Source organism: Myripristis murdjan, chromosome 5, assembly GCF_902150065.1.
Source record: "Myripristis murdjan chromosome 5, fMyrMur1.1, whole genome shotgun sequence".
In the NCBI taxonomy this organism is placed as follows: Eukaryota; Metazoa; Chordata; class Actinopteri; order Holocentriformes; family Holocentridae; genus Myripristis; species Myripristis murdjan.
Genome location: NC_043984.1, coordinates 31,324,478 through 31,347,738, shown reverse-complemented (window position 1 = coordinate 31,347,738; position 23,261 = coordinate 31,324,478). Strand labels below are relative to the sequence as shown.

At 41.6% G+C, this 23,261-nt stretch overlaps 1 protein-coding gene across 1 annotated transcript; it reads right to left on the bottom strand.

The window, feature by feature from the left end:
• Positions 1 to 8,672: 8,672 nt before the first annotated feature.
• slc45a3 (solute carrier family 45 member 3) lies at positions 8,673 to 19,038 on the bottom strand. Its single transcript, XM_030052468.1, has 7 exons — positions 18,873 to 19,038; positions 15,795 to 16,036; positions 13,881 to 13,993; positions 12,677 to 13,152; positions 10,875 to 11,140; positions 9,908 to 10,174; positions 8,673 to 8,824 (listed from the first exon to the last, which is right to left on the bottom strand). The coding sequence occupies exons 1-7, from the start codon at positions 19,036 to 19,038 to the stop codon at positions 8,681 to 8,683; spliced, it is 1,674 nt and encodes a 557-aa protein (XP_029908328.1). The 3' UTR covers positions 8,673 to 8,680.
• Between the last annotated feature and the right edge of the window lie 4,223 nt (positions 19,039 to 23,261).

The following is a 23,261-nucleotide window of genomic DNA, read 5'->3' as shown; positions in this document are numbered from 1 at the left end:
ATTGATTCTGGATGCAGTCCTTGGATACACAAGCAGTGTTTGAATGGCAGCCCCCGCTAGCTTTCCAAGTGTTTTGTTTTCCCCTCCCTTCTGTTTTGCTGCTCTCGTGCTGAATCTCCCTGTGTGTGTGTCTGTGTGTCTGTGTGTGTGTGTGTGTCCTGGGCGTGGCTCTCCAGTTGATCCTGATAACAGCTCTACCTGCACTCCTGGCATTCATAAGATCATCAGCCCCGACTTATCTCACCACTCACCACTCTTCGCCAGATTGTTGTCTCTGCCACCGTGGTAGACACTCTCAGGCCTGCTCATTTCCTTGTGTTGTTTTTGCCCTTTGTGCAAGCTCATCTCTCCTGTGCGCCTGCACCGCAACTCAACTGCCTGCTGTTCCACCTGAAACCTCTTGATCTCCAAGCCTTCAGGCCACATCAGCCAGCCACACACCCTCATTCACACGCTCATCCGTCCCAACTCGGCACAAACCTGCAGTAAACCTTTGTTCATCTTTGCCTTCGATGACTCATCCTGACTTCTTGCATTTGGGTCCAATCTGTGCTCATAGCAGATTCAGCTCTGTGGTGATTTTTGAGTCCATAGTTTTGTGGTGTTTAGCAGCCACACTGATAACTCTGACATATTGTCATGATATTCAGGATAGTCCTCCTTGCTTCATTCCATAATTTTGGCAGTTTTTGTGACTGATCCTCTGCAGGTGCCGGATATTTGGTCTTTTTTTAACCACTGGAGACTGCATCTACCACTACTACTAGTAGTAGCTGCCTCAAGTGGCATTGAAAAATCTATTATTTGGATTGGTGATAATGAGACCTTGGATAAAGCTGGCACTTATTGTTAATTACAACTTAATGTGTAGCTCCCTTTATAGCAACTTCACAGTGAAAGAGTAAATCTACACCAAAATAACCACAGAAAGCAGAGAATTTACCAATCAATGATGTCAGTGTTTTTCCTTTGGGGTCATTTTGTCCACTCTCTCTATATATATTATATATAAATGCTGACAAAATAGGTTGTCAGGGATACCCTTTTTTATTTCAAATATGCTAAAGGCTATTATCCCCGGTGATTGATGAGATACTATTATTAGTATTGTCACAATCTAGACAGCTGCATATATGTTTGTATGAGCAAAAGCCTTCCTTAGATGCCCTTGTTGTTGTTATTAAATATGACTTAAGACAGAACTACATATGTAGATTACATAATCAGAAGACCAACAGAGGACATTTTCTCACTGAGCAAACTTTTAGGCACCAGTGAAATTAAATTGTCCCTCACAGACACCCCTGGTGGTCCCTGGACTCTTCACTGGGAAACCCTGCAGTGTTTTATACCCTCTTGAAAAGCCACACAGATGAATGGAAAGGGTGTGTGTGTGTTGTGTTTAAACTTTACACACTGCTGTGATGCTGGCCTGCGTGACATAAACAGACAGATCAGCATACTGCATCAATGTTGATATCGTATAAAACAAAATCTCCATCTTAACAATAATTTAGTCTCATATTGAGTCTTAAAATCTTTTTTTGTGCAAATAAAGTAAAAAAAAAAATAGTGAGATGAGATAAAGTGGGATGAGGTAATCCCACTTGTGTCCGTTGTAGTTTAATTTGTTATGATATTTGTGTCCGGAAACAAGTATAATTTAACTTATATTTAACTTTTTTGCACTGTTTGCACCATGGATAAGCCAATAGCCACAATAAAGCATCTTGAATCTTGAAAAAAAAAAGTATAAAAATATTGAAACGAGGCAGAATAAGGCAGATCAGCCAACCAGGATCGAGAAAATGACAAGAAAATTTTGGAGACTGATTGATTAGCAGTGGAAACAAGTCGTCTTTTCCACTTGTCTGAGGAAAAACAAGATTTGTAAGACTCAATATGAGGTCAAAATGACCTGCTAAGATGGATCATGTTTGCAGTGTGTGAGTGAAATTAGGAAATAGTCACAGCCTGATCCGATCACAAGTGATTGTTTACTTACACAATCAACTTGATGTCTATAAAATGATCAGACACTGCAAATCTGTCTTTTCTTAAGAATTACGGCATAAACAATGATAATGCAGTTTATAAAATGGAACAGAGTCTCATTTTTTTTTTTTTTTTTTACACTTGAATCAGAATTTGGCTGAAATAACAGTGTTTGTATGTGTGTGTGTGTGTGTGTGTGTGTGTGTGTGATGGGTGCAGCAGGCTGGGCCTGCTTTGCCAAACTTCAACAATCACTCTTGTCACAGACCGGGTTAACCATTAACTCTCACCACATTGACTGGTGAGGCAGAGGATTTGCGCAAGCTCTGATGAATGTGTTACATCTGGTACCGAGGCAGTCCAAAACAAGCTGGCTACTGAAGTTGTGGAGTTGTAAATGCCCCCTACACACACACACACACACACACACACACACACACACACCCTTATACAACCACAGCAGCCGTTTTTGCCATGTGCCATATTGCATTGATTTCATTTGGTGACTATTGTGAAATATGATGTGTGGTCCTCCCTCATTGCCAATTAACTCAAGGAAGATGTTTGAAAAGCTATTTCCATGAAAACTGTATGAGCTGTCTCCATCCAACACACACACACACACACACACACACACACACACGGAGTTCAGAGGGAAGGGTAATGACTTCCCCTCTCTAAATGCTCTCTAATTGCTCTCTCTTATTTTGTTTTGTTTCCTTTGATTTTGCTTGTACATGGCCATTCTTTGTTCAAGGGAAAGGCACTGAGACCCTGAGGTTTGCACTCGTGATTTTTTGCTACTTATGTTGGTGATTGATAGGCATTGGCAGTGCAGCTGACTCTATCTGGTGTCTTGTTTAGGCACAGTTGAACAGGAGGGATCTAAGCCGTGTGGTAACAGTTATGGGACAGTGTCTCTGATCTCTAGGCCATCATACCACTATAAGACTTTACTTTATGCTGTTGTTTTTTTCTCCACTGCGTATCAATGTGAGTTTGTACCCCTAATCCGTCACTTTTGGCCTTCACAATTTTAAACACAGGTTCTTGTGTGTAATTTACGGTGAAACTAAGAATCAGCACAGCTTGCCCCGCCTGGAGATCACAGTGTCAAAGTCAGTGGCACTTTGGGTAACTGGGCTCAGTCCAGATATTTAGTAAGAATCATAAACTGTCATGTACTTCAGGTTCAGTGAGAGACCTGAGAGAGACATATTTATTCATGCAGCTCTGATGCTGCTATATCAGGCTGTTTCACCGCACAAGCCACTCAACCTCTTTGCAGTGAGGAAATACTAAAACCGATGCAGCACTGATGCTGCAGATGCTTACACTGTTTAAGTTTGGTTTGTAAAGATGCCTGACAGGACTGGCTTTCTCAAAAAGCTTCTAGATAATAAGATCCTCGCTCTTCCATTCATTTACAACCAAGAAGAGCTGTTACAGAAACAGATTGGGATCATACAGAGGAGTAAAACTACTGGGCATTCACTGTAGGCCTCTGCAAACATTTCTTTTTCTTCACAGCTTCTGGTGTGACCTCAGTGTTGTTTCATTACATGTAATCCGATGCATTACAACTTGTTCTTTTATTCCAATAGAGGAAACATGCCAAAACATTTTTTAGGAAGTTTACAAAGTTTAACCACACAAGATACAATCTACAGTCTACATCTGCTGCTCTTCCCAAGCCCTCGGTCCCTGGAAAACTTCCCTGGAAAACTATAGGCTTACCGCTCCTGGTCACATCTGAAACCCTTTGTAATTGGCATTTCTGCAGCATGCAATGTTAAACTACAGCCAGTAATATCACCGCAAATTTAACTGCACTTGCCAGTGACAATAGGAAAAAATAGTGGCATGGTAATTCATGGTGGGTGGAATGATGTCAGACAGGCTGGGATCAAAAGGAACATTTCCTCGCTGCGTGATGTGGAACTCCAAGTCACAACCACCACCAAGCGCAATCATCCTCTCCAGCCTCGCCACAGTCAGGAAATCTACAGTAGGCCCATGTCCAGCAACTGGCTGGCTTCTAATGCCTCTGGATTCACAGACAACTGCTCCTTTTATTGGGGCAGAATGGGCTGTTAAAGAAAAATGGTCTCCACTCGAACTGGAAGGGCGACTTTGTCTACAAAACTGTGCATTGTAGAAGAGTCTCTATCACCCGAGACAACCCATGATGACTGTAGAACCACAAAATTAATATATAGGATATGTCCTCAGAGATGACGTGTGTAGCTGAGAGCAGCATCGTTGTTTAAAAGAGGTTTACAGTTTGACCATCCAATGTCACTATTCGCTTTTTGCCATTCATTGCTATTCTTACAATAAAGAATAAGATCTAAACATCTTTACAAAACAACACTACAGCGAAGGTTGAATCTGTCTTAGCTTACGCAGAGGTAGCTGGAATCCAAAGATTTGGAGAGAATGATAATAGGAGTCAGTGTTTCCCCCCAGGCGTTACACAATGGGACACTCATTCCCTCTGCCCCCGTTAAGACTTTTTCTCCACTCTGCTTGAACAATCAGATTTATGTAAAATCTTACTCCTGGATTTCTTTAAGCCCTTATTTGTGGAGAGCAGATCAAATATGAAAGTTGTCCTTTTCATTTTAAGATGGATCTTGTCTAAGCCATATAATATCATCAACTAACTGAGTGGTTATTTACCTGCATTGACTGCACGCTGATCTAGGTTCAATATATGTCCACATACAGCAATAATCAAAAGTGACGTCACAGCTGTGAAACGTAAATTCGTCCTCTTGAGATTCTGGCAATGATCACTTTGCGACCTGAGGACAGCAGGCAAGTCTTTAAGCAAATTATCATCAAGTCCAAACTCATAAATAAAAAACAGCCAGAGCGCTCATGCAAAGCAAAAAAAAAAAATAAATAAATAAATAAAATAAATAAATATTGTGCAACAGTTACTTGTCATTGCCCCTCTGGATGTATAATGTGATTACAAAATATACTCCAGTGTATTAAAATGAAAACAGCTGGGGGCAGGGCCTCCTCTCTGGAAGAAGTTGTAAGAAGTTCCATAGTTTACTTTTAAAGGTGCCATATGTAGCATTATAACATGGTCATTGTCACACACTTTATAGCAAATTGTTCCAACCTTAATATTGAGACAGGATTACGATTAATGCATTACAATTAATGGATGGGTTATGTCAGGTATCGGAGTCATTGTTTCTGGAAAGTTGCTCGTGAGTTTGTCACAGCATATGGATGGATAGACTGGAAAAGGAGGACGGTTTTTGGTATATTTTGCATGAATCATTAACTCCTCCACATCTGCTTTATCTTTTTCTTTCTCTTGTTGATTTCACACACTTTAGCCACTGTAAATTTTGTGATGTCTCTCCTCTGCCTTGGGTTTATCTGAATTCACGTTGTTTTTGCTCTGTAAAGTATTGTGTGATGATTTTTTTTCTCTTAGAGGTGTTTTATAGAACAACATCTCCAGTTCACTGCACTTGCTGTGGCTTTTGTTGGTGATCTCTGTGTGTTGTGGTGCGCAGGTGACCTCTGGTGGTTAGAAGAAACCTCATCACTTTGACCAGGAGTGAGGGAAAAACATTTAATCAGCATTTAATTAAGAAAAATCATTTAAAAAAATGACAGGAACATGTACTTTCCTAAAAATATTAATCTTTAGATGATGTTTTCTCTCATTATTTCATCTAACTGCACTTGTATTTGAATCCAGTGTAACAATATCTTTAAGTGACTCACATATGAAGAAAAAAAAAAATAAATCTGCACATTACTTAAGATAACAAAACAACAATAGGATCAATACTGCTCAATGTCAGTATCTTCATAAAATCTCAATATCTTCATAAAAGCAGCTATTAACACAGATTTTCAGTAAAAGAATAAAAAAGTAAGAAGAAAAGAGTAAGTAAAAGAGTAAAAGAAGATGCATTATCAAAACCTAAATCATATGATGACTTATAATGTCAAATTACGATAAATCATATGATTTATGACAAAGTGTGAGCACACTCCATATAAATACTGTGTATAAATATCTGTGGAGACAGTGCAGTGAGTTAACATTGAATTTCACCGGCAGATCTTCAACAATGGAGCATGTGGAGGCTCAGTGACAAACAAAACACAAAGTCGATACCAATATTCATAACCATGTTAGTAGCTGCGGTAGCCTCAATGTGGCCGTGTGTGTGTGTATGTGTGTGTGTGTGTGTGTGTGTGGCAGAGCGACAATTAGAGCTCTGTTTGTCCTTGGCGCTGTTTCTGTCTGGTGGTAGTGACTGAGTCCGCTCCACACTGCTGTTCAGCGGCTCAAGGGAAGCTGCCTGCATATCACCAGGAAAAAGGCTGCGGTAAAACTCCAACTGGTTTTTCTCATTTTTGATTCCAGAGAAGGATTTGCATCTGTGCAATATCTGTTAGTGCTTGCTCACGCTGTATGTACACACGGCCTCCCTTTAGATAAGAAAATCTGACACATGGAAAGTAAAGGTCTGAAAAGTCAATATTGTCCCAGATATGCTGATGGATGCTGGTGCCAGTTTCAACACAAGTAAAACAAAAGATGGACAGGGCGTGGGTAGATAATTTAAAAATGACATCTTAGTCACTGACCTACATTTCCAGTACCTCCCAGTATAGCTCAGAATACTGGGACACTTGCCCTGGAAGGTGCTTATGTTTTTTAAATGGCCTCGGCTTATAACGTTATTTATGCTATTTGCTGTTTGTTGCCAGGTTGTAACTGATTTTCCATAGAAGCCAAATGGAGCATATGGGTGATAAGATTGCAGCATACTGCACTACACGAGGAGTGTAAAAACTCCTGTATGGTTTCTAAGCAACAGTACACAGCAGGGTATTGCTCATGGACTCACAATGCACAGACCCCCTCCACCCCCACCCCCTCCCTGTGTGGGGTTACAAACACATACAGTAAATGACCACAGCTTTCAATGGCTACTGTACTGACTCTCGCTTTACCTGCAGACAAGCTGCCTTGACCGTGATGAAAGCACCGACTCCATCCATAGATCACCGCTGGCCTTGAGAATAGACTGTATGAAAAGAAACATTGGACACACGAAACATGCCACTGCGCTGCACAATGTAGGAAGAGTGCTTTATCCTTTTTACAGGAACCAGCACCTTCATTCTTTGATTATTATTTTTTTTTTCCCCTCTGAATGCATCCCTGAACATCTCTAAACCCTCAAAAGAGACGTCAGGCGCCTTCGGACCAAACAGCTCCGGCACTTTTTCGAGAACCTTCAAGGGCTTTTTTTTTTTCTGTTTGCATTCGTACTGTCAGGAACACTGAAGTGACATAAGCCAGGGGTTAGTGCACCAATATAATTTCTGTGCACGATTCAACAACAAAAGCAATAATGAGATGGTAGACACCGTGATTGGAGATGTGTGTTTGCTGTGTATGTGCCGTGGGTATCAGTACTGGAAACTTGCAAATTTAGACGACGTGGTTGAAAGAGCAAGAGGAAAGAAAACGGAAAGAAAATCTTTTATAATAATAACTGGCAGTACTTTATATCATCGAGTCTGAGGGAAGAACCCAGCGCTGCAGACTGAGACCGAAACTTTAACAATCGCTTGCTGTAGTTTTAAGTCATGTGACGAAAATATTTCAGGGGAAATACAAAAATGTAAAGCAATCGGTCTAAGGTGGAAATACAAAAATATGCTGTTTCTGTTTCAGGTGCTGCTGTGGACGGCGAGGAGTGCACACAGCCCGGCCAGATGTGGCACAGAGAGTGAAGTAGCACGAGTGTGTGTGTGTGTGTGTGAGTGTGTGTGTGCGCGCAGCCTTGACGCACTAACTTAACCGTGTGGCTGACAACCAACCCAGCAAACCAACACAAAGCCTCACACACACCTTTGTGAGAGCATGATTTACGGCATTGTGGCCCTCTGGGAGAGAAATATCTGAGCTTCAAACTGCATTTTTGTTTTTGATCTCTGACCCCAGCACCAGATTTTGAAAGCACAGAGACAGTAGTTTTATGTGGGGAAAAGAAAAAGATCTTTCATCCTCCATGATTGATGTAAGGTTATTTCACTGTTTAAATATTTCAAAGTGCATCTTTTCTATAGAGTATTATGTCATATTTTTAACAATTAAACGTGTGCAGCCAAATTATAGATTTTTTTTTTTTTCCCACCTTTCAGATGCTGCTGTAAAAGCTGGTAAGCCATTAACAGCTGAATGGCTAACATTTTACATGAGGTTTTTTTTTTTTTTTCTTTTTAAATGGCAGTTGCTGGTGCTGCATTGGCTCGTGTGTTCGACCAATCAGCATACACTTACATCTGGACCAATCACCTAACACTGAAGGTTCCTCTTGTGCTGGGAAAGTACCCTGAAGTAGGAGCTAAAAAAAAAGTCCCTAAAAAGGTTTTCTAAGAACTACAATCATTCCCAGTTCCTGCAGTGCAGACAATAAAAAAAAAAAAAAAAAGTGAAATAAAATGAAAAAGTTCCTCCGGTCCAAAAGCGCCTTACATCTCTTTCCCCACAGCAACCTTTTCAATCTACAAACAATAAATATATCTCCCTCTGCCCGTAGTAACTATCACTTTGGCTGCGCTGGAGGCTGTGTCCTGTAAACGTCGGCTGATGTAACCCTCTGACCATGTGAGATTTAAGAGTTTTTCAGCGCTGAAGGTCGGCGTGGCTGTAAACAACGCGGGTGGAGCAGACAAAAGCCAGCAGGCTGAAGCAGAAGGCCGAGGCCATGTAGGCCCTCACATTGCGAGCCTGCTGCACTATGGAGCCGAGGCACATCGCCGGCAGCACCTGCGATAGGTAAGGAAGAGACTTTTTTTAAAAGAGAGCAATTAAAATAGTTCATATCTCTTTAAAAAACGCTTTCATCACTCACTTTTCTGATCGAGTGGTGAGTGAGATTGCAGCAGAATGCATCCAGTTGCTGCAAGTTGATGGTTTAAGCCAAGACACTACGTTTTATTCTTTCTTTAAATTACCAAATTTAATTTCAAAATAGAATAAAGTTAAACACTGCAGCTTCTACTTTACAGCTACAAGCAATACCACGAATAATTGGATTACAGGCGGATTTTTAAGAAAGCACAGCAGCAACCGGGAAGCCTAACACACTTCATGTTTAATCACGTTTCCCCAAATCCCCAAAACAGGTTTTTAACAAAAAATGTCTAAAGGCAGCAGCCGCACATCAATAATGGTGTATTTGTATTCTACAAATATGAAAAGAATTAACTGTCTTAGGTATGAAGACAAAAACATTAAGGTAGCACATCAACACAATTTTGTTTGGGTTTCTATCAGCTGGACTGAAAGAAAAAAAAAAACAAAACACAATCATCTGAAGAGTCAGATCTACAAAATTACCCTGTTAAGACATAACTAAATTATTTCTGTCAGATGGCAAATTTTCCTTTAGAACAGTAAAATTAAAACTTGAAATGCATCGGCGTTAGGCCCAATTGAGTCACATTCATAAATAATGATAGTCCAATTACATTTAATCTAGAATTACCTATTGGCATTCGATGGAAATTTGTCATATGACTGACTAAACTGTCATATAACTGTTTAAACCTTATAAGTTAGGCCATTTTTAGAATATACATGCATAAATATACCATCTTTCCAAATCCTCAGTTTAGGTGTATTTATTTATTGACTGGTCAGTTGATTGACTGGGTGGAGGACTGAAATATACACATTTAAAGAGCAACTAAACCCCAAATTCAAATGTCTGTGAAGCCATGATATCACCTGCCACCAAAGACCAGACACCCAACTTTTCACCATGAGAGGTCAGGCTTCACAGAGATTTGGGTTTGGGCTTTAGTTACTCTAAAAAAAAAAAAGAAAAATCTGCCTGCCCGGCCTTACCTGTGAGAGCAGGTAGGCACTATCCAGTATCGCCATGTCAAAGCATATCCCTCTTTGGCAGACTGGTGTGGAGTCTCCCTCTCCTCCATCTCCTGCATCAAGAGCAAGGGAGCCGGCAGGAGGAGCTTCCCCTGGCAGAGTGACTCCCCCCGGGTGACCATTACCACGAAGAGCGGCTGGATCAGAGGAGAAGAGGGACTTGGAGACGGCTGGGTCACCACGCTCACAGACCGGGGAAGGTTTGGACGTGGAGGGGGCGAAAAAAGCCTGAAGGAAGAAAGAATGAAAATAGAAGAGACGGAAAAGGAGAAAGAAGTGGACACAATTTAGTGAAATAATCTACTAAAATGAAAAGTAAGGTTTCGGTGATGCTGTGGGAAAACCTCCTCTATACACCAGTTTCTTGATCAAAAAGCATGAACTTCTGCTTCTTTTAGCTCAGTAGACAGTGACATCAGCTTGACACCACTTATTGTGATTTACACTCTTTTTATCTGTCCAAAAAAGGACGATGAAATGTATACCGCAAATAAAAAGGTTTATGTGTGTTTATCCTTTGCAACACCACCTGCATGCAGTGATATGGTTCGTATGATGTATGAACTGATGTCGAGGCAAACAGTAACGCTCAACTGATGATCATTATGTGAATGATGAACCGTTTTATACAGTGTTTATGCTTTGTTAGGTTGATTTTCCTTCCTCTACATCCTTTAATGTTATGATTCAGAGAGTAGGGTGCAACTGATAATTATTTTCAATGTCAAAAACGTCAAAAATAATGACAAATGCTTATCTGAAGATTCCAGAGGCCAAAGTTTCTTCAAATGCTCTCATATTCTGATCAGCAGCCACAAAAAATTGGTATTTTTACTTCATTAATGACTGAAAGAATTACTCAGTTTTCAAAAAAGCACCATATGCAGTGAAATGCATATGCAGAGGTGTGTTTGTGAGACGGACTTGCCTGTCTGTCAGAGTGATAGAAACACAGCAGGGTGTATGGGAGGACCTGCAGGACGCAGAAGATGTAGCCGGTCAAGGCGGCCATGACAGTCACCATCAGGACACTGCTGGAGACGGTCATGACAGCGGTGACCAACACCAGCAGGGCGGCGCTGCTGCTGTACACCGCCCTGGCTCCCAGCAGAGCGACCCAGCGGTCCACCAGCGCGGAGCAGAGCACCGACACCACACACTGCAGGAAGAGCCCCACGCTGGCCATACGGACCCCTGCACACACACCCAGACACCGGCGGGAAAACTGTAAAACACACTTCTCTGTGGCAGAAAGAGGAGTAGATCTAGTCTATTCAAGTAGAAGCACTGTTAATTTGCTGACGTTATACTCATGTAGAAGTCAAAGAAGGGGTGTAAAAACATACTTGAGAAGAAGTAAAAAGTAGCTGATTTAAAATGTACTCAGAGAGGAAAAAGTCACTTTTTTTTTGGAAAAGAGAAAAATGTTGCATCATCTTTCCCAGAGAGAGCACAGAGATCAAACATGATTATTTTAACTGGACACAACGAGAAATTACGACACAAAGTGGACACAGTTAGGCCAGATCCCATTTCTCTTCTCTTCTGCTAATTGGCTGTTTGCTGCAAATGGCTCCACAACTGGCCAATTTACATTGGACCAGTTTCTGATGCTTTAGGGGTGCCAACAAAATTTGTATGTATGATTTGTACTGTGTAATGGATGTGATTAAAGCACAGCCAAATACATTAAAAAAAAAAAAAAAAAAAAAAAAAAAAGTTAAATGTTGACCAAATCTCATTGGTTGAGTTGAACCTCAATAGGCAAAGCCAAAGCACCACTTTGATTTATAAGCCCCACTTGAAATGGGGCTTATCAATCATAATAAGGCATCATACACTGATTAAAAACACACTGTGGGGATGTGATAATCATACTAATAATCATACTGAGAGCAAAAAAAATAAAATAACCTAAATGTGCCAAAAATTCAGAGGATTAAATGCTTTATGGGGCAAAAGTGTAGTTAATCACACAATGTTAAATTAAAGGTAATTCTCAAATTCTGAGTTGTGGAAAATAATTACAGGGTACAGCAAAGAATAATAGAGTGAAAATCAAGTGGATGGATGGTATGATTCAATTTAATTAACAATTTCAATTCAAGAATATATTAACTAGAGATATATGAATAACATGTGAACATATCCACCACCCCTGACCCCCACCAAATTGGAAAAAACTGAAGTGGACGTGGCCTCAGAGGAAGTGGGTGTGGTCCGATCAGTGTGAGAGGTCAACATGCTGTTCCTGAGACACACCTTGCCTCAAAATTTTATGGCGCTACAACTGATCTACTGAGAAGTATTGTTACTTTCTGTGGAATGCCACGCCCCCTTTTGTCTGAGCGGCCTGCAGAATTAATCAGGTCTTCAGCGGCCCAAGACACACCTGCTCAAAGGTTTGTGACGTTATGAGCCTTTTTGTGATATGTCATGCGCTCTGCCACACTTCCTTTCAGCTAAGAGGCAAAAAAGTAAGCCATTGCCAATTTGGCCCACGACCAACCTTCCCACCAAATTTGGAGGAAATCTGAGCGCCCAGATGGAAGTTATGCCACAGTGATGGACGAATGGATGGATGTATATGTGCATGGAGGCACCAGATTCAGCCTGTTGATTTATTTGGTAAGATTAAGGACAGGATGCTGTGTTGCCTAAAGTCCCTGCTGTCATTTTCTTGTTAAAAAAAGGAGGATACACAGTATGTTACACAGTATGTTACTCTACCTTCGTCATAGTGTTTCCTTTCCTGTGACTCTGGCTCTGCACCCGGCATCCCCTGGTACAACCCCTCTCCCAGAAAGTCAGTGTAGAAAAGCATGAAACTCATCAGCGCCATCCAGCTGCACAGCTCCGCCACAAACAGCCTCCGTATGACCACCGGCACACGCACGCACGCCCCGTACATACGGGGCAGCGCCGACACACACGCCGATGCACACCGTCCCATTGCGAGGTACAAACACTGCGTTGGGCGGAGGCCCAGGTGAGGCCAGGATCTGCTCTGCCTGCTTTTCAAGGGGCTCACAACACCGAGCATCTTCCCCTCGCCTCCTCTGCTCCCTCGCTCCTCCGGGATGAAGGCGGTGGTGAGGAGGCAGCTGAGGAAAACGACGGTGAGCAGGGTGTAGATGAAAGCCTCCTGGCCACCGAGGTATGCTGCCATGGGAGTTCGGCTCCAGTCTACAGCGGGGAGCAGAAACCTGAGAGAAGAGTTAAAGTTACTGGCATGAACTTCAGCCGAAAGGTGAGCAACAGAATGAAATCCCTTCTCTCTCTCTCTCTGAAGGTTTTGCTCTGTTTCTCTTCACTCTACATGATCATCCCACGATCACAGGAAGGCCACTGAAGCCGTGACCTTTGCACTCCATACTTTTGTTGGCTTGTAATGATGGCGACCACATGAAAATAGGATGTTGGAATGGGTGAAAAAAGAGAGTTAAGTATGAATGACGGTTGGGTGTTGCGGTGGTTGTGTGGAATAATTTGTCCTGTGTTGTCAAATCTGTCTTTGTCTGGACTGTATAATTAAAAGCAAAAAAAAAAAAAAAGAGGGAATGGAATTTGTAGTCTGTACTTTTGGTGGCTTGCAATGATGGTCATTGCATGATGAAAGCATCAGCTAAAAGTTTAAATGTAAATGTAAGTTAAAGAGTGGTAAATAAGGCCCAGAAAGACAAATGTAAGGATATGATTGCCAAAAATAGGATTGAAAGCCAATATGGCATCGCATGCAACTGATTCTGTGAGAACAATCACCGCAGAAACGACAGAAAAGACAAAGTCAAGATCATGATGAATGAGATAATGAGCAGAGACAGAGAAGCAGTGATTTAAGAATGCACACCCACACGTCAGCACACATGTAGAAGGACAGCAAGAGGGAGGTGAGTCCACTGAGGCAGATACGACAGAGGTGTGAGTGTTTTACCCCAGGCAGCCCCCCAGGCTGGTCATCAGGGAATTAACTGAGAAAGCTCTGCGGTTCTCGTCCTCTCCGGGGAAATGGTCTGACAGCAGGGCCACCAGGAGGGTTAGACAGGCCTGCGGCCAATCAAACAGTTAGCTGATGCCTAATAAAAGTCAACCTAGTTAGTAATATGGGCCAAGAATGAACACAGTGCTTGATCCAAATTTTTATCTTAAAGATCACTGATGATTCTCTAAGGCAACGACAGGGGATGGATGGGTGTATTCCTTTACCTTATTAATACTACTACTAGTACTACTACAAACAACAATAATAATAATACTTTATTTATATAACACCTGTCGTACAGGGGGTGTAACTCAAATATGTAAAAGAACAGAGTAAAAGAATAAAATAAAGGAAGCCTGACAGTTAGAAGCAATGTTGAAGAAATATGTTTTCAATTATCGTTTAATAATGTTCACAGAGCATCTCTTATAGCTTTGGGTAGGGACTTCCATAATTTTGGTGTGTAGTTAAAAAAGCCTGAGCTGCAAATTTTCAAATTTATGTGATAGTTTGCATCTAAAAAAACAGCAGCGGAGGATCTGAGAGGCCATGAAGGATTATAAAACAACAAAGAATTAGTAATGTAGGCCGGTCCTAATCCATTAAGAGCCTTGTAAACAAGTAAAAGAAGTTTAAAATCAATCCTAAAAGACACAGGGAGCCAATGCAGGTTAGCTAGATCAGGGGTGATGTGCTCACTCTTGTTCTAGTTAAAAGTCTGGCAGCAGAGTTCTGAATTAATTGAAATTTAGCAGTGGATTGTTTCAGAATACTAATGAAAAGAGCAGTACTGCTGGAAATAAATGCATGAGCTAGTTTTTTGGGATCTTGCTGGGATAGGAACGGCCGTACCTTTGCAATATTCCTTAAATGAAACGAAGCTGAATGTGGGATAGATGTGGGATTTAAAATTCAAGTCTGAATCGTGGATAGCGCCCAGGCTTGTGACCTCTGATCTAGCCTGCGGAGATAAGCTGCCGAGTTTGGAAAGAACTAGCTCTCTTTTGGCTTGCGGACCAATCAATAAATTTTCTGTTTTCTCACCATTTAATTTAAGAAAAGTGGTCCGCATCCACTTGTTAACTGCAGTCAAACCAGCTGTCCAACGGGAGAGGGTTTGGTCGTCACTCGGGTCTAATGCGACGTAAAGCTGTGTGTCATCTGCATAGCTATGGAAATTAAGCTTATGTTCTCTGATAATCAGTCACTTAATGTCACTCAAAGGAAGCAAGCCTTTAACCCTGATGACCTGGATTCAATTCTCAACTCATGCTGGGAGTTTTTTGGAGTGACTGATATGTTTTTATTTTCATATTTTCAGCTGTAATAAATAAGTGAATAAATGAATGAATGAATGAATGAATGAATGAACGAATGAATAACCTAGAACCAGAACCTTAATTTTTAACCCTAATGCTAACTGTAATCTAGCTCTTTGGTACAGTTGTTATGACATGGTGCTATTAAAATAAATAAATAAATAAATAAATAAATAAGGATGCACACCATTTTTGTAAGATATCATATGAACAAGAAAGCAACAGATAAGACATCCCTATTTCCAAAATTTCCCCCCATTTTTCTGCATTTTTTTTTTTTTTTTGCTTGTTAATGAGTTATTATATTGAGCTAACCATGGGGGACAAAAACTTCAGATTATGAGAAACCTAGAAATTGAATCATCTAAGATAATTCCAAATTTTAGGGCTCTTTTGGGCCGCAGTCAAATTCAATATATTTTTTATTTTTTAATAAAATTTGATTTTTATATTCAAGAGTCTTCATGGCTCTCCCAGAGGTCCCTGGGGCTGTCATGCCTCAGAAACAACGCTGCACGGTGTTGATGTGTGCAGAGTTCAGCCTCACCTGTGCACAGAACTCCAGCAGACACACAGCCGCCGCCTGCAGTGTTGCCTCCAGCCAGGGAGGACGCTGTGGGGCCAGCAGGATGGCCAGGCGCCAGGCTTGGGGAATGACCTGCAGACCGAGCAAAACTCCCATGCTCAGCACCCAGATGAAAGGCCGGCGTCGACCAAAACGGCCACGCCATGAGTCGCTGGCCGAGCTGATCATGGGCACAAAGATCAGCCCCAGAACTGGACCCACAGCTGACAGGAGGAACGACACTGAGTTACTTCTGTTATATTGTCTGCACAAACTGTGGCTTTGTCCCAGCACCCCTCATTGGACGAGTTCAGTGGTTTTCTCAAAGCACATTGCAACGCACTTGGTCAGAAAAGGGAAGGAAGTCTGCACTGGGGGCGCCCTGGTGGGTCACTGGATAAGTGAGTCCTGATCTCAGGGTCCTGGGTTCAAGTCCAACCGCAGGCCATTTTGCTGCATGTCACCCCCCTCTCTCTCTCCCCTGCCTTTCCTGTCTGTCTCTGCTGTGACTGTCAAATAAAGCAGAAATGCCAAAAAAAAATCTTTAAAAAAAAGGAAGTCTGCACTAGTGTTTGTGACCCTAGAATTATGTGAAAGAAAGACGATCCTGTGATCCAAACGTTAAAACAACAGCATCAGCCAAAACGCTAAAGAAATACATTAATTGAAGAAGCAAACCTGCCTAATTTATAATGGGCATATTTCACTGTAATAGAGATCATAATAACCTAATATAACCTTTACCTCCATTGGAATGTTTTCTGGGTTGGATGTATCTTTTCCTTCTACCAGTAAAATACTATTTGTTGTAGCAACCTATTTGAAACACCAGCGTGTATGAGTCCAGCAGTGATGTATTAAATTCTAGGCTGTCATTCTGTGTATCTTCTTAAAATACTGTTTTTATTGTCTTCTGGGTGTGATTTGATGAGATAACCTAACCCTAACCTTAACCCTAGTGGCAGTACTGAAGTGGCACCTTCCTAATTAACTGTAATCAAAGCAAGTTTAACACTCAGCTTTTCAAACGATCAAACTGTGCCCCTTCACCTCTGCAGATTAAATGATCACACAGTCATATTTACATGCAGGCTGGTTCATCATACAAAACACACAGGGATCAAACAGGTAGGGCAAAAAAATGAATGGCTGAGAGGTGAGGGGAGTAAAATAGTGTACAAGCTGAACACTTTTATGTTTTTATGTGTATGTATGTTGACAACTGTGGGAGCACTGACAGTTTAAACACATGCAGCAGTAAGTGTGTGTGTGTCAGGGCAGATTTACTGCTTACACTGAGCTGAAAACAGCTCCAACAAAAAAAAAAAAAAACTAAAAATGAAAATCAGGAGCTGTATCGCTTTAAAAATGACACAGGCAGAAAAAACAGAAAAATCTCAATGTTGTGTATGGGACTGTGTATGGGAGGACTACAGTGCATGATGACATCACCCACTCTAGACAGACATAATACACACAATAACACTCATTATAATCTCGGAAAGTTGCATAAAACTTAGATTGTGATTTCTTAAAAACCATAAAAGATATCAGACTCATAAAAAGAAACTTGTGAGCCGTTTGAAGTTGCAATGCACTTTGTAGCGGAAGATATGAAAGAGTTGTTAAAAAAAGTAGAATAATTCAAAAAGTATAGAAGATATCAAAAAGCTGAATTATGCCAGGAATGTGCTAAGTAAAGCTGAATATTTCCAAAAAAGTTGCATGAAGTCTGGAGCTGAAAGTGTGAAAGAGTTGTACGACTTGGAAAATCTGCTGAACCTGCTGAAACATTTTCCTCTCTCTTGGAAAAAAAAAATGTTATTTTATTTTAGGTTTTATTTTATGGTGAGGGTTTTGATGCTTTTCTTCCCCAACTAGGCCTTTTCAGAGGACTCTTGGTTTTACTCATTTGAAGCACACTTCAAATCAAATGATTCAGCATGCAAACGCTTGTGCTGCAAACATGAATTTATTTGAAATCCTAATCCTAACCCTGAATCACAGCGCCTGCCACAAAGGCCTACGGTTTTTAAGTGGCAGAGTATTTGCTTTTCCAAATTAAAATGCATGATATGTGTATAACATTGCCTGTCACTGAATCAAAGTTACAGAATTATGGGCAGCAGTAAATTGTTGAGGGTATTGCCGTTCATTAATTTTACACTTCCTCCTCCCCCCTGAACCCTGTTTGGTACAGTCCTCCACATGTAGTGACGGTGCATGAATACACACTGAAGGCTGCAAATGTGGGCACTGGGACAAAGCCTCTGATTTAGCACCACTTCACCCACCAGCAAGGGAAATGGAAAGGGCAGGAAAATCTGGAAAGTAGGAAACACCAGTCACACTTGGTAGATTTTCCAGTAAAGCCAACCCATTTTGTCATGACTGTTGGTTAAACTGATAAATCTTTGTCCTCTGTGACAAATAGCTGATAAAGGCCATGTGCCAAAATATACCAGTTTTAATTAGGGATGCACAATATTGGATTTTTGCCGTTATCCGATATGCTGATATTTTCCATCTCTTTTGACAGATTGCCGATGTCAATACTGAGATATATGCACATATTATTTCCCCCCTAATTGCAGGGAACATTAAGGCTCTCCTGTAGTGGAATGAACATTTTATTATGCCTGCTCTTATTGTGAAGGCCCACTGGCAGATGCAGACATAAAACACATTGCTTTTCAAAATGTGCACATTCACTGAGCAAAATAAGAATAACTTGGGTCATGGAAAACATGCCAAATTTATTTTTATGTAACGTTCTCTTTCAAGCGAAACTGTAAGATTCATCCTGCTGAAACAGGTTTGGATGATGCAGCCACAACCAGGGCAAATTTTTATTTATTTTTTTATTTTTTTATTTTGAATCCGATATCAGCTGATGACATACTGATATTACTGTGCATCCCTTGTTTTGATAATGCATTTTTGTTCTTAGCGCTGCAGTTGTTGCTGAGCTACCTCCATGACCTGCAGCGGTGAGGCTCGCTCAGTAATAGCAAAGTTTTCCACCCGCCGTCACCCAGAGTTCAGAGTTCAACCACTTACCGAGCACCATGGTCATGTAGCGCTCCTCCATACCGGCCTGCAGCAGCAAAGGTGGGATGTAAACGGTCCCTGCAGCCATGCACACCTCCAGCCCACATGTTAACACATTCACCAGCAGCAGCTTACACAGCAGACCTTGCACGGCCCACTGATGCTCCCCCGGCATACCCGATTTCTTCGCTTCAAATGTATTTCCTCAGCTTTTTATTGTCTTTTTTTGACCATATCTTCAATGTGCATGCAAAAAGTCATGTTGCGAGTCAATCGGTCCTCGCCAACACATGTAAATCAATTTGCTTTCCTGTTTTTGTGGGCTGGTTGCCACATTGGGGGAGATTTTCATTCCATGCAGAAATAGGAGAGAGTCTTCTTCAGATTTCTGTCAAGATCTCTTTCTCTACTGACATTTGAGGCAGCGGATGTGATGGCTGAGGAATACTGATGATTGTTTTGGGAGCATGAGCAAATTTTTCAAACTTGTAGCCGCTTCCACATCTTCTTCACCTCTTCATGTGGAGCTCAGACGGAGAGAAGCACCGTCTGCGTCCGCCATGAACTTAGAGGGCCTGAGAGAAGAAAAGGCACCTGTCAGCTGTATCCTCATCCTCACTGACCTATATTATGGTGCACGTTTCTTATCAGATCAGTCTGGTGCATCGAGAAGTAATGTATCGCAAAATAAAAGGCTTGTTGACATCAAATCACAGGTTTCCCCCCCAGGCACTGTAAATGCTTTCTGGATTTGTCCTCTTAACTGTAAGTCACTTGACAGCTTTCCCGTCCCACTCGACACCCTAACCAGCGGTGTGTTCTTAAGAAATTTAATAGCGCCCTGGCTTGTGTGTCGTGTGGGGTGTGAATAATCGGCCTCGCCCACAGGAGTTAAATACCTGTTCATGGCAGAGACTGAAGAGAGTGTGCATTCACTTACATAATGTTGACATGTTCAGTTCTGTCAAGGCAGTCCTGACCTGACCTGACCTTTTTATCAGAGTCAGGTTCTTTGATGGGATCTACACCCCAAGATGGGCGACACAGACATTTTTAAAGATAAAACCGCTCAACTACAGAGCTGTGTGATCCTTATAACAACCTTTTCCCTGATTCCTCATCCTTCATGTGTGGCCCCGGGCGTTAAGATCAATTCAGTCACTTATTAAACAAAAAAACAACAACTGTTTCATCCCCTGGCGGGCATCGTGAATCATTAACTAATCAACCACTCCATTGCCTCACTCGCCACACAAAAGCCCTTTGATAGCCCTTAAAGACAAGTTAGAAAAGTCAACAGCAGCTCACCTAGTCCGATCACAGGTTCACGCTGAAGCTCAGCAGTGTGTGTGTGTGTGTGTGTGCGTGTGTGTCTGTTCCCGTCATTCCTGTCAGGAATCGGTGACAGGACAAGGACCTGTCTGTCAAGAGGTGAGGAGATCCCGGCTCAGGAGGAAGGATCAGTTACCCCCCCCCCCCCCCCCCCCCCCCCACCCGGGAAACCTGTGGGTGGATCTGCTGCCTCGTTACAGCACAGCAGCCGTCCTATGGCAGGAGGAGGGTTTGGTCTTACGGGCAGCGTGATGTCTTTGATTCCTTCTTCAAATAAAGCCCAAGTGATGATTCAATGGAGGAAACAATGAAAAATCTTCCTGGTGTAAGAAATGATAAAAGATTTGGGAGTGCTGTTCTGTGGCAGAGAGAAAGAGAAAAACAAGTGCAACAAGGAAACGGAGATTTTGAATTTTATGACTTGAGGTATAATTTATCCGTATGGTGTAAAATTCTGAGATACAGCGTGCCAAATATTTGATTAACCAGCCAGCAAATGGTTATGTAGTTTATCTTAAATATTTAACTCCCAAAATGTGTTTTTTTTTTAATCACACAAGCATAAAGTAGCATTCAAACATCCTGAACATGTGTCCTGATAGCAAAGAAAGGCCTTTGTAATTGCAGTTTAAGTTAAGGGTGTCTCTCTTTCGGACACTTTGCAGATTTAAGATCTTCTGTCAGCCTGACAGCGAACACTAGAGCCAGACTTCACCCATCATGACCCGAGCTGTTTGCTGAGCCCATAATAAACCTGATAACTGCATCCTGCTCCGATTCCTGTGGGAGGAAAAAGTGTAACCGAACCAAACTAGACCGGCACACGAGGAGCCGAGGCTCTCACCAGTCAGCAGCTTCGGCGCATTCAAACATGACGGAGGGAAACGGTGAATAATCAAAGCCATCAGCGGCATTGATTGTAATTAGCGTTGACTGTCTGGGGGCCGAAAAGCAGATGGTGATGAATAAAGAGCGAACAACTCACCTTGCTGTTCAGAGCACGGTGTCCACGCTGCAGGTTGGTTTCAGGAAGTTTGCCTGTCCTACGGTGACCTAAATCATCACTTAGCTCTCTCTCTCTGTGTGTGTGTGTGTGTGTGTGTGTGTAAAGTGAAGTGTTAACACGCCAGCAATAAAAAGTGCTGAGGAGCCAAGATGTACATACACAAGTGTAAGAAAAGCAAGCAAGATCAGAGAACAAACACTGGCCAAGCATTCACACACTCACACTCTCTCTCCCTCTCTCTAACACACACACACACACACACACAACACCACCAGTTAAGGATTATGAGGCCAGTTCTACTGTTCGCCCTTTCCCGGCTCTGAGTGGTGTGTATGTTCACATTTCGGGAAGCAAACTTTGCTTTTTTTGTTCTGTGGTGCAGCAACACAGTGCGTTCTCATAGATTCTCCTCGGCTTGCTGTCAAATCAGGGTTTTTTTTTTTTTCCTATTTGGGCACAATCCTAAAGGATTTTTGTGTTTTTTATTTGTTCAGGCAGCAATGAAAAGATTGGTGTGCTGAAACAAACCTGACTGCTGGTGAAGCTGCACATGAGGGGCAGTGAGTGAACCTGCTCTGGTCAAACTTCTTCATGCTCCAGACTCTCAAGCAAGACTTTTATCATGCCGTTTATGTAATTTGGCTCTAGGGATGCTGTTATGAAGATATTTTGGCTTAAGTTAAGAATTAAATTATTTAGATGCCCCCCCCCAAACATCGACATATTCAATGTGATGAGATTAAAATATTAAAATTAAAATTAGGGTTAGATCAATTTATCATTTTACTGATATCAGGCAGACATCTGCATTGTGCCCATGCCTCTGTTCTGATATGATGAGGGTTTTCCTCTGGCATTTTTTTTTTTTTAAGATTTTTAACTATTTAACAGTACCTTTTTTTGTATTTGCAATATTCATTTTTTTCATTTGTACTCTAGCAATAGCTTCCAATATATTTTGCATAATTTTCAAACTATCAGCCGGTTCAGTCAAGAAAAAAGAAAAAAAAAATCTATCTATATAAATATAAATGGGCATGAGTATCAGTGTTTAATGAACTTTAAAAAAAAACATCATACATCTCAGTTGGACCCTAGAAAACCACTGCTCTAGAGCATGAGTGTGACTGGCTGACCCACATCCAGAGAAATATTATTGGCAGGATATTTCCTATAAACTGATCTAGTGAACATTTGAGTATTTCTGCAGGCTCTTCATCAGGGCAGGAGTGCATGCAAACACAGTGTGCTGCAGTTTCCATGGCCACCGGGCTACAAACAGCACCACTGTGTGGCTGAGAGCGAGCACTGCCTCTTATTGGGCCAGATTGAACAGAACCCCCCCCTTCTCTCTCTCTGGCACATCGTCTCTCACCAGCTGACACTCGTACAGCACACAGAGCTCAACGTCAGAAAACAAGTAGTTAAATCCGTATAAAAAGTAGGTTGCCTTTATTAGAAGCTGGGAAACCAAAACATTATCAACATTGTTGTCGTTAATACTTTTTTCGTTGTTGTTGAAAGACCACAATATTGCCATTATCAGCATCATTATCATCATCGCTTCGCACTTTTTCCACAACATGCAAAAAGATTTCAAGAGTTCAGCGTTCCTTTTCCACACTACTGACAAAAGCTTCTCCACTTCGTCACCTGTAGGAATCACAACTTTGCTTACATTTACATTGCCAGTACAATTGAAGGTACATAGAAAAACAAAATCAAAAAACAGTACAACAGAAGAAACTGTAGAATGGATGAAAGAGAGTAAATTCATAGCCTTATGCTATGTGTCTCCTATGGGATGATGGATAGGAAACCCTGCTGCTCAGTAGAGTATTTTCCATTCAAGCCCTCAGTACTGTGGACTACAAGACAGTATTCGACGCTGATCCCTACTTTAACTGCAAACAGGGCTCTCAGAGCACTACATTTGTATAAACAACAGCATTTCCCCCCCCCCCCTCCCCCCACTCCCGATTGGTTTTCTTATTCCTATCCAATCGTCTCAAAATGACAGAAGTTATTACGGATTTGGTGCCAATCTGGGCGCTGTACAT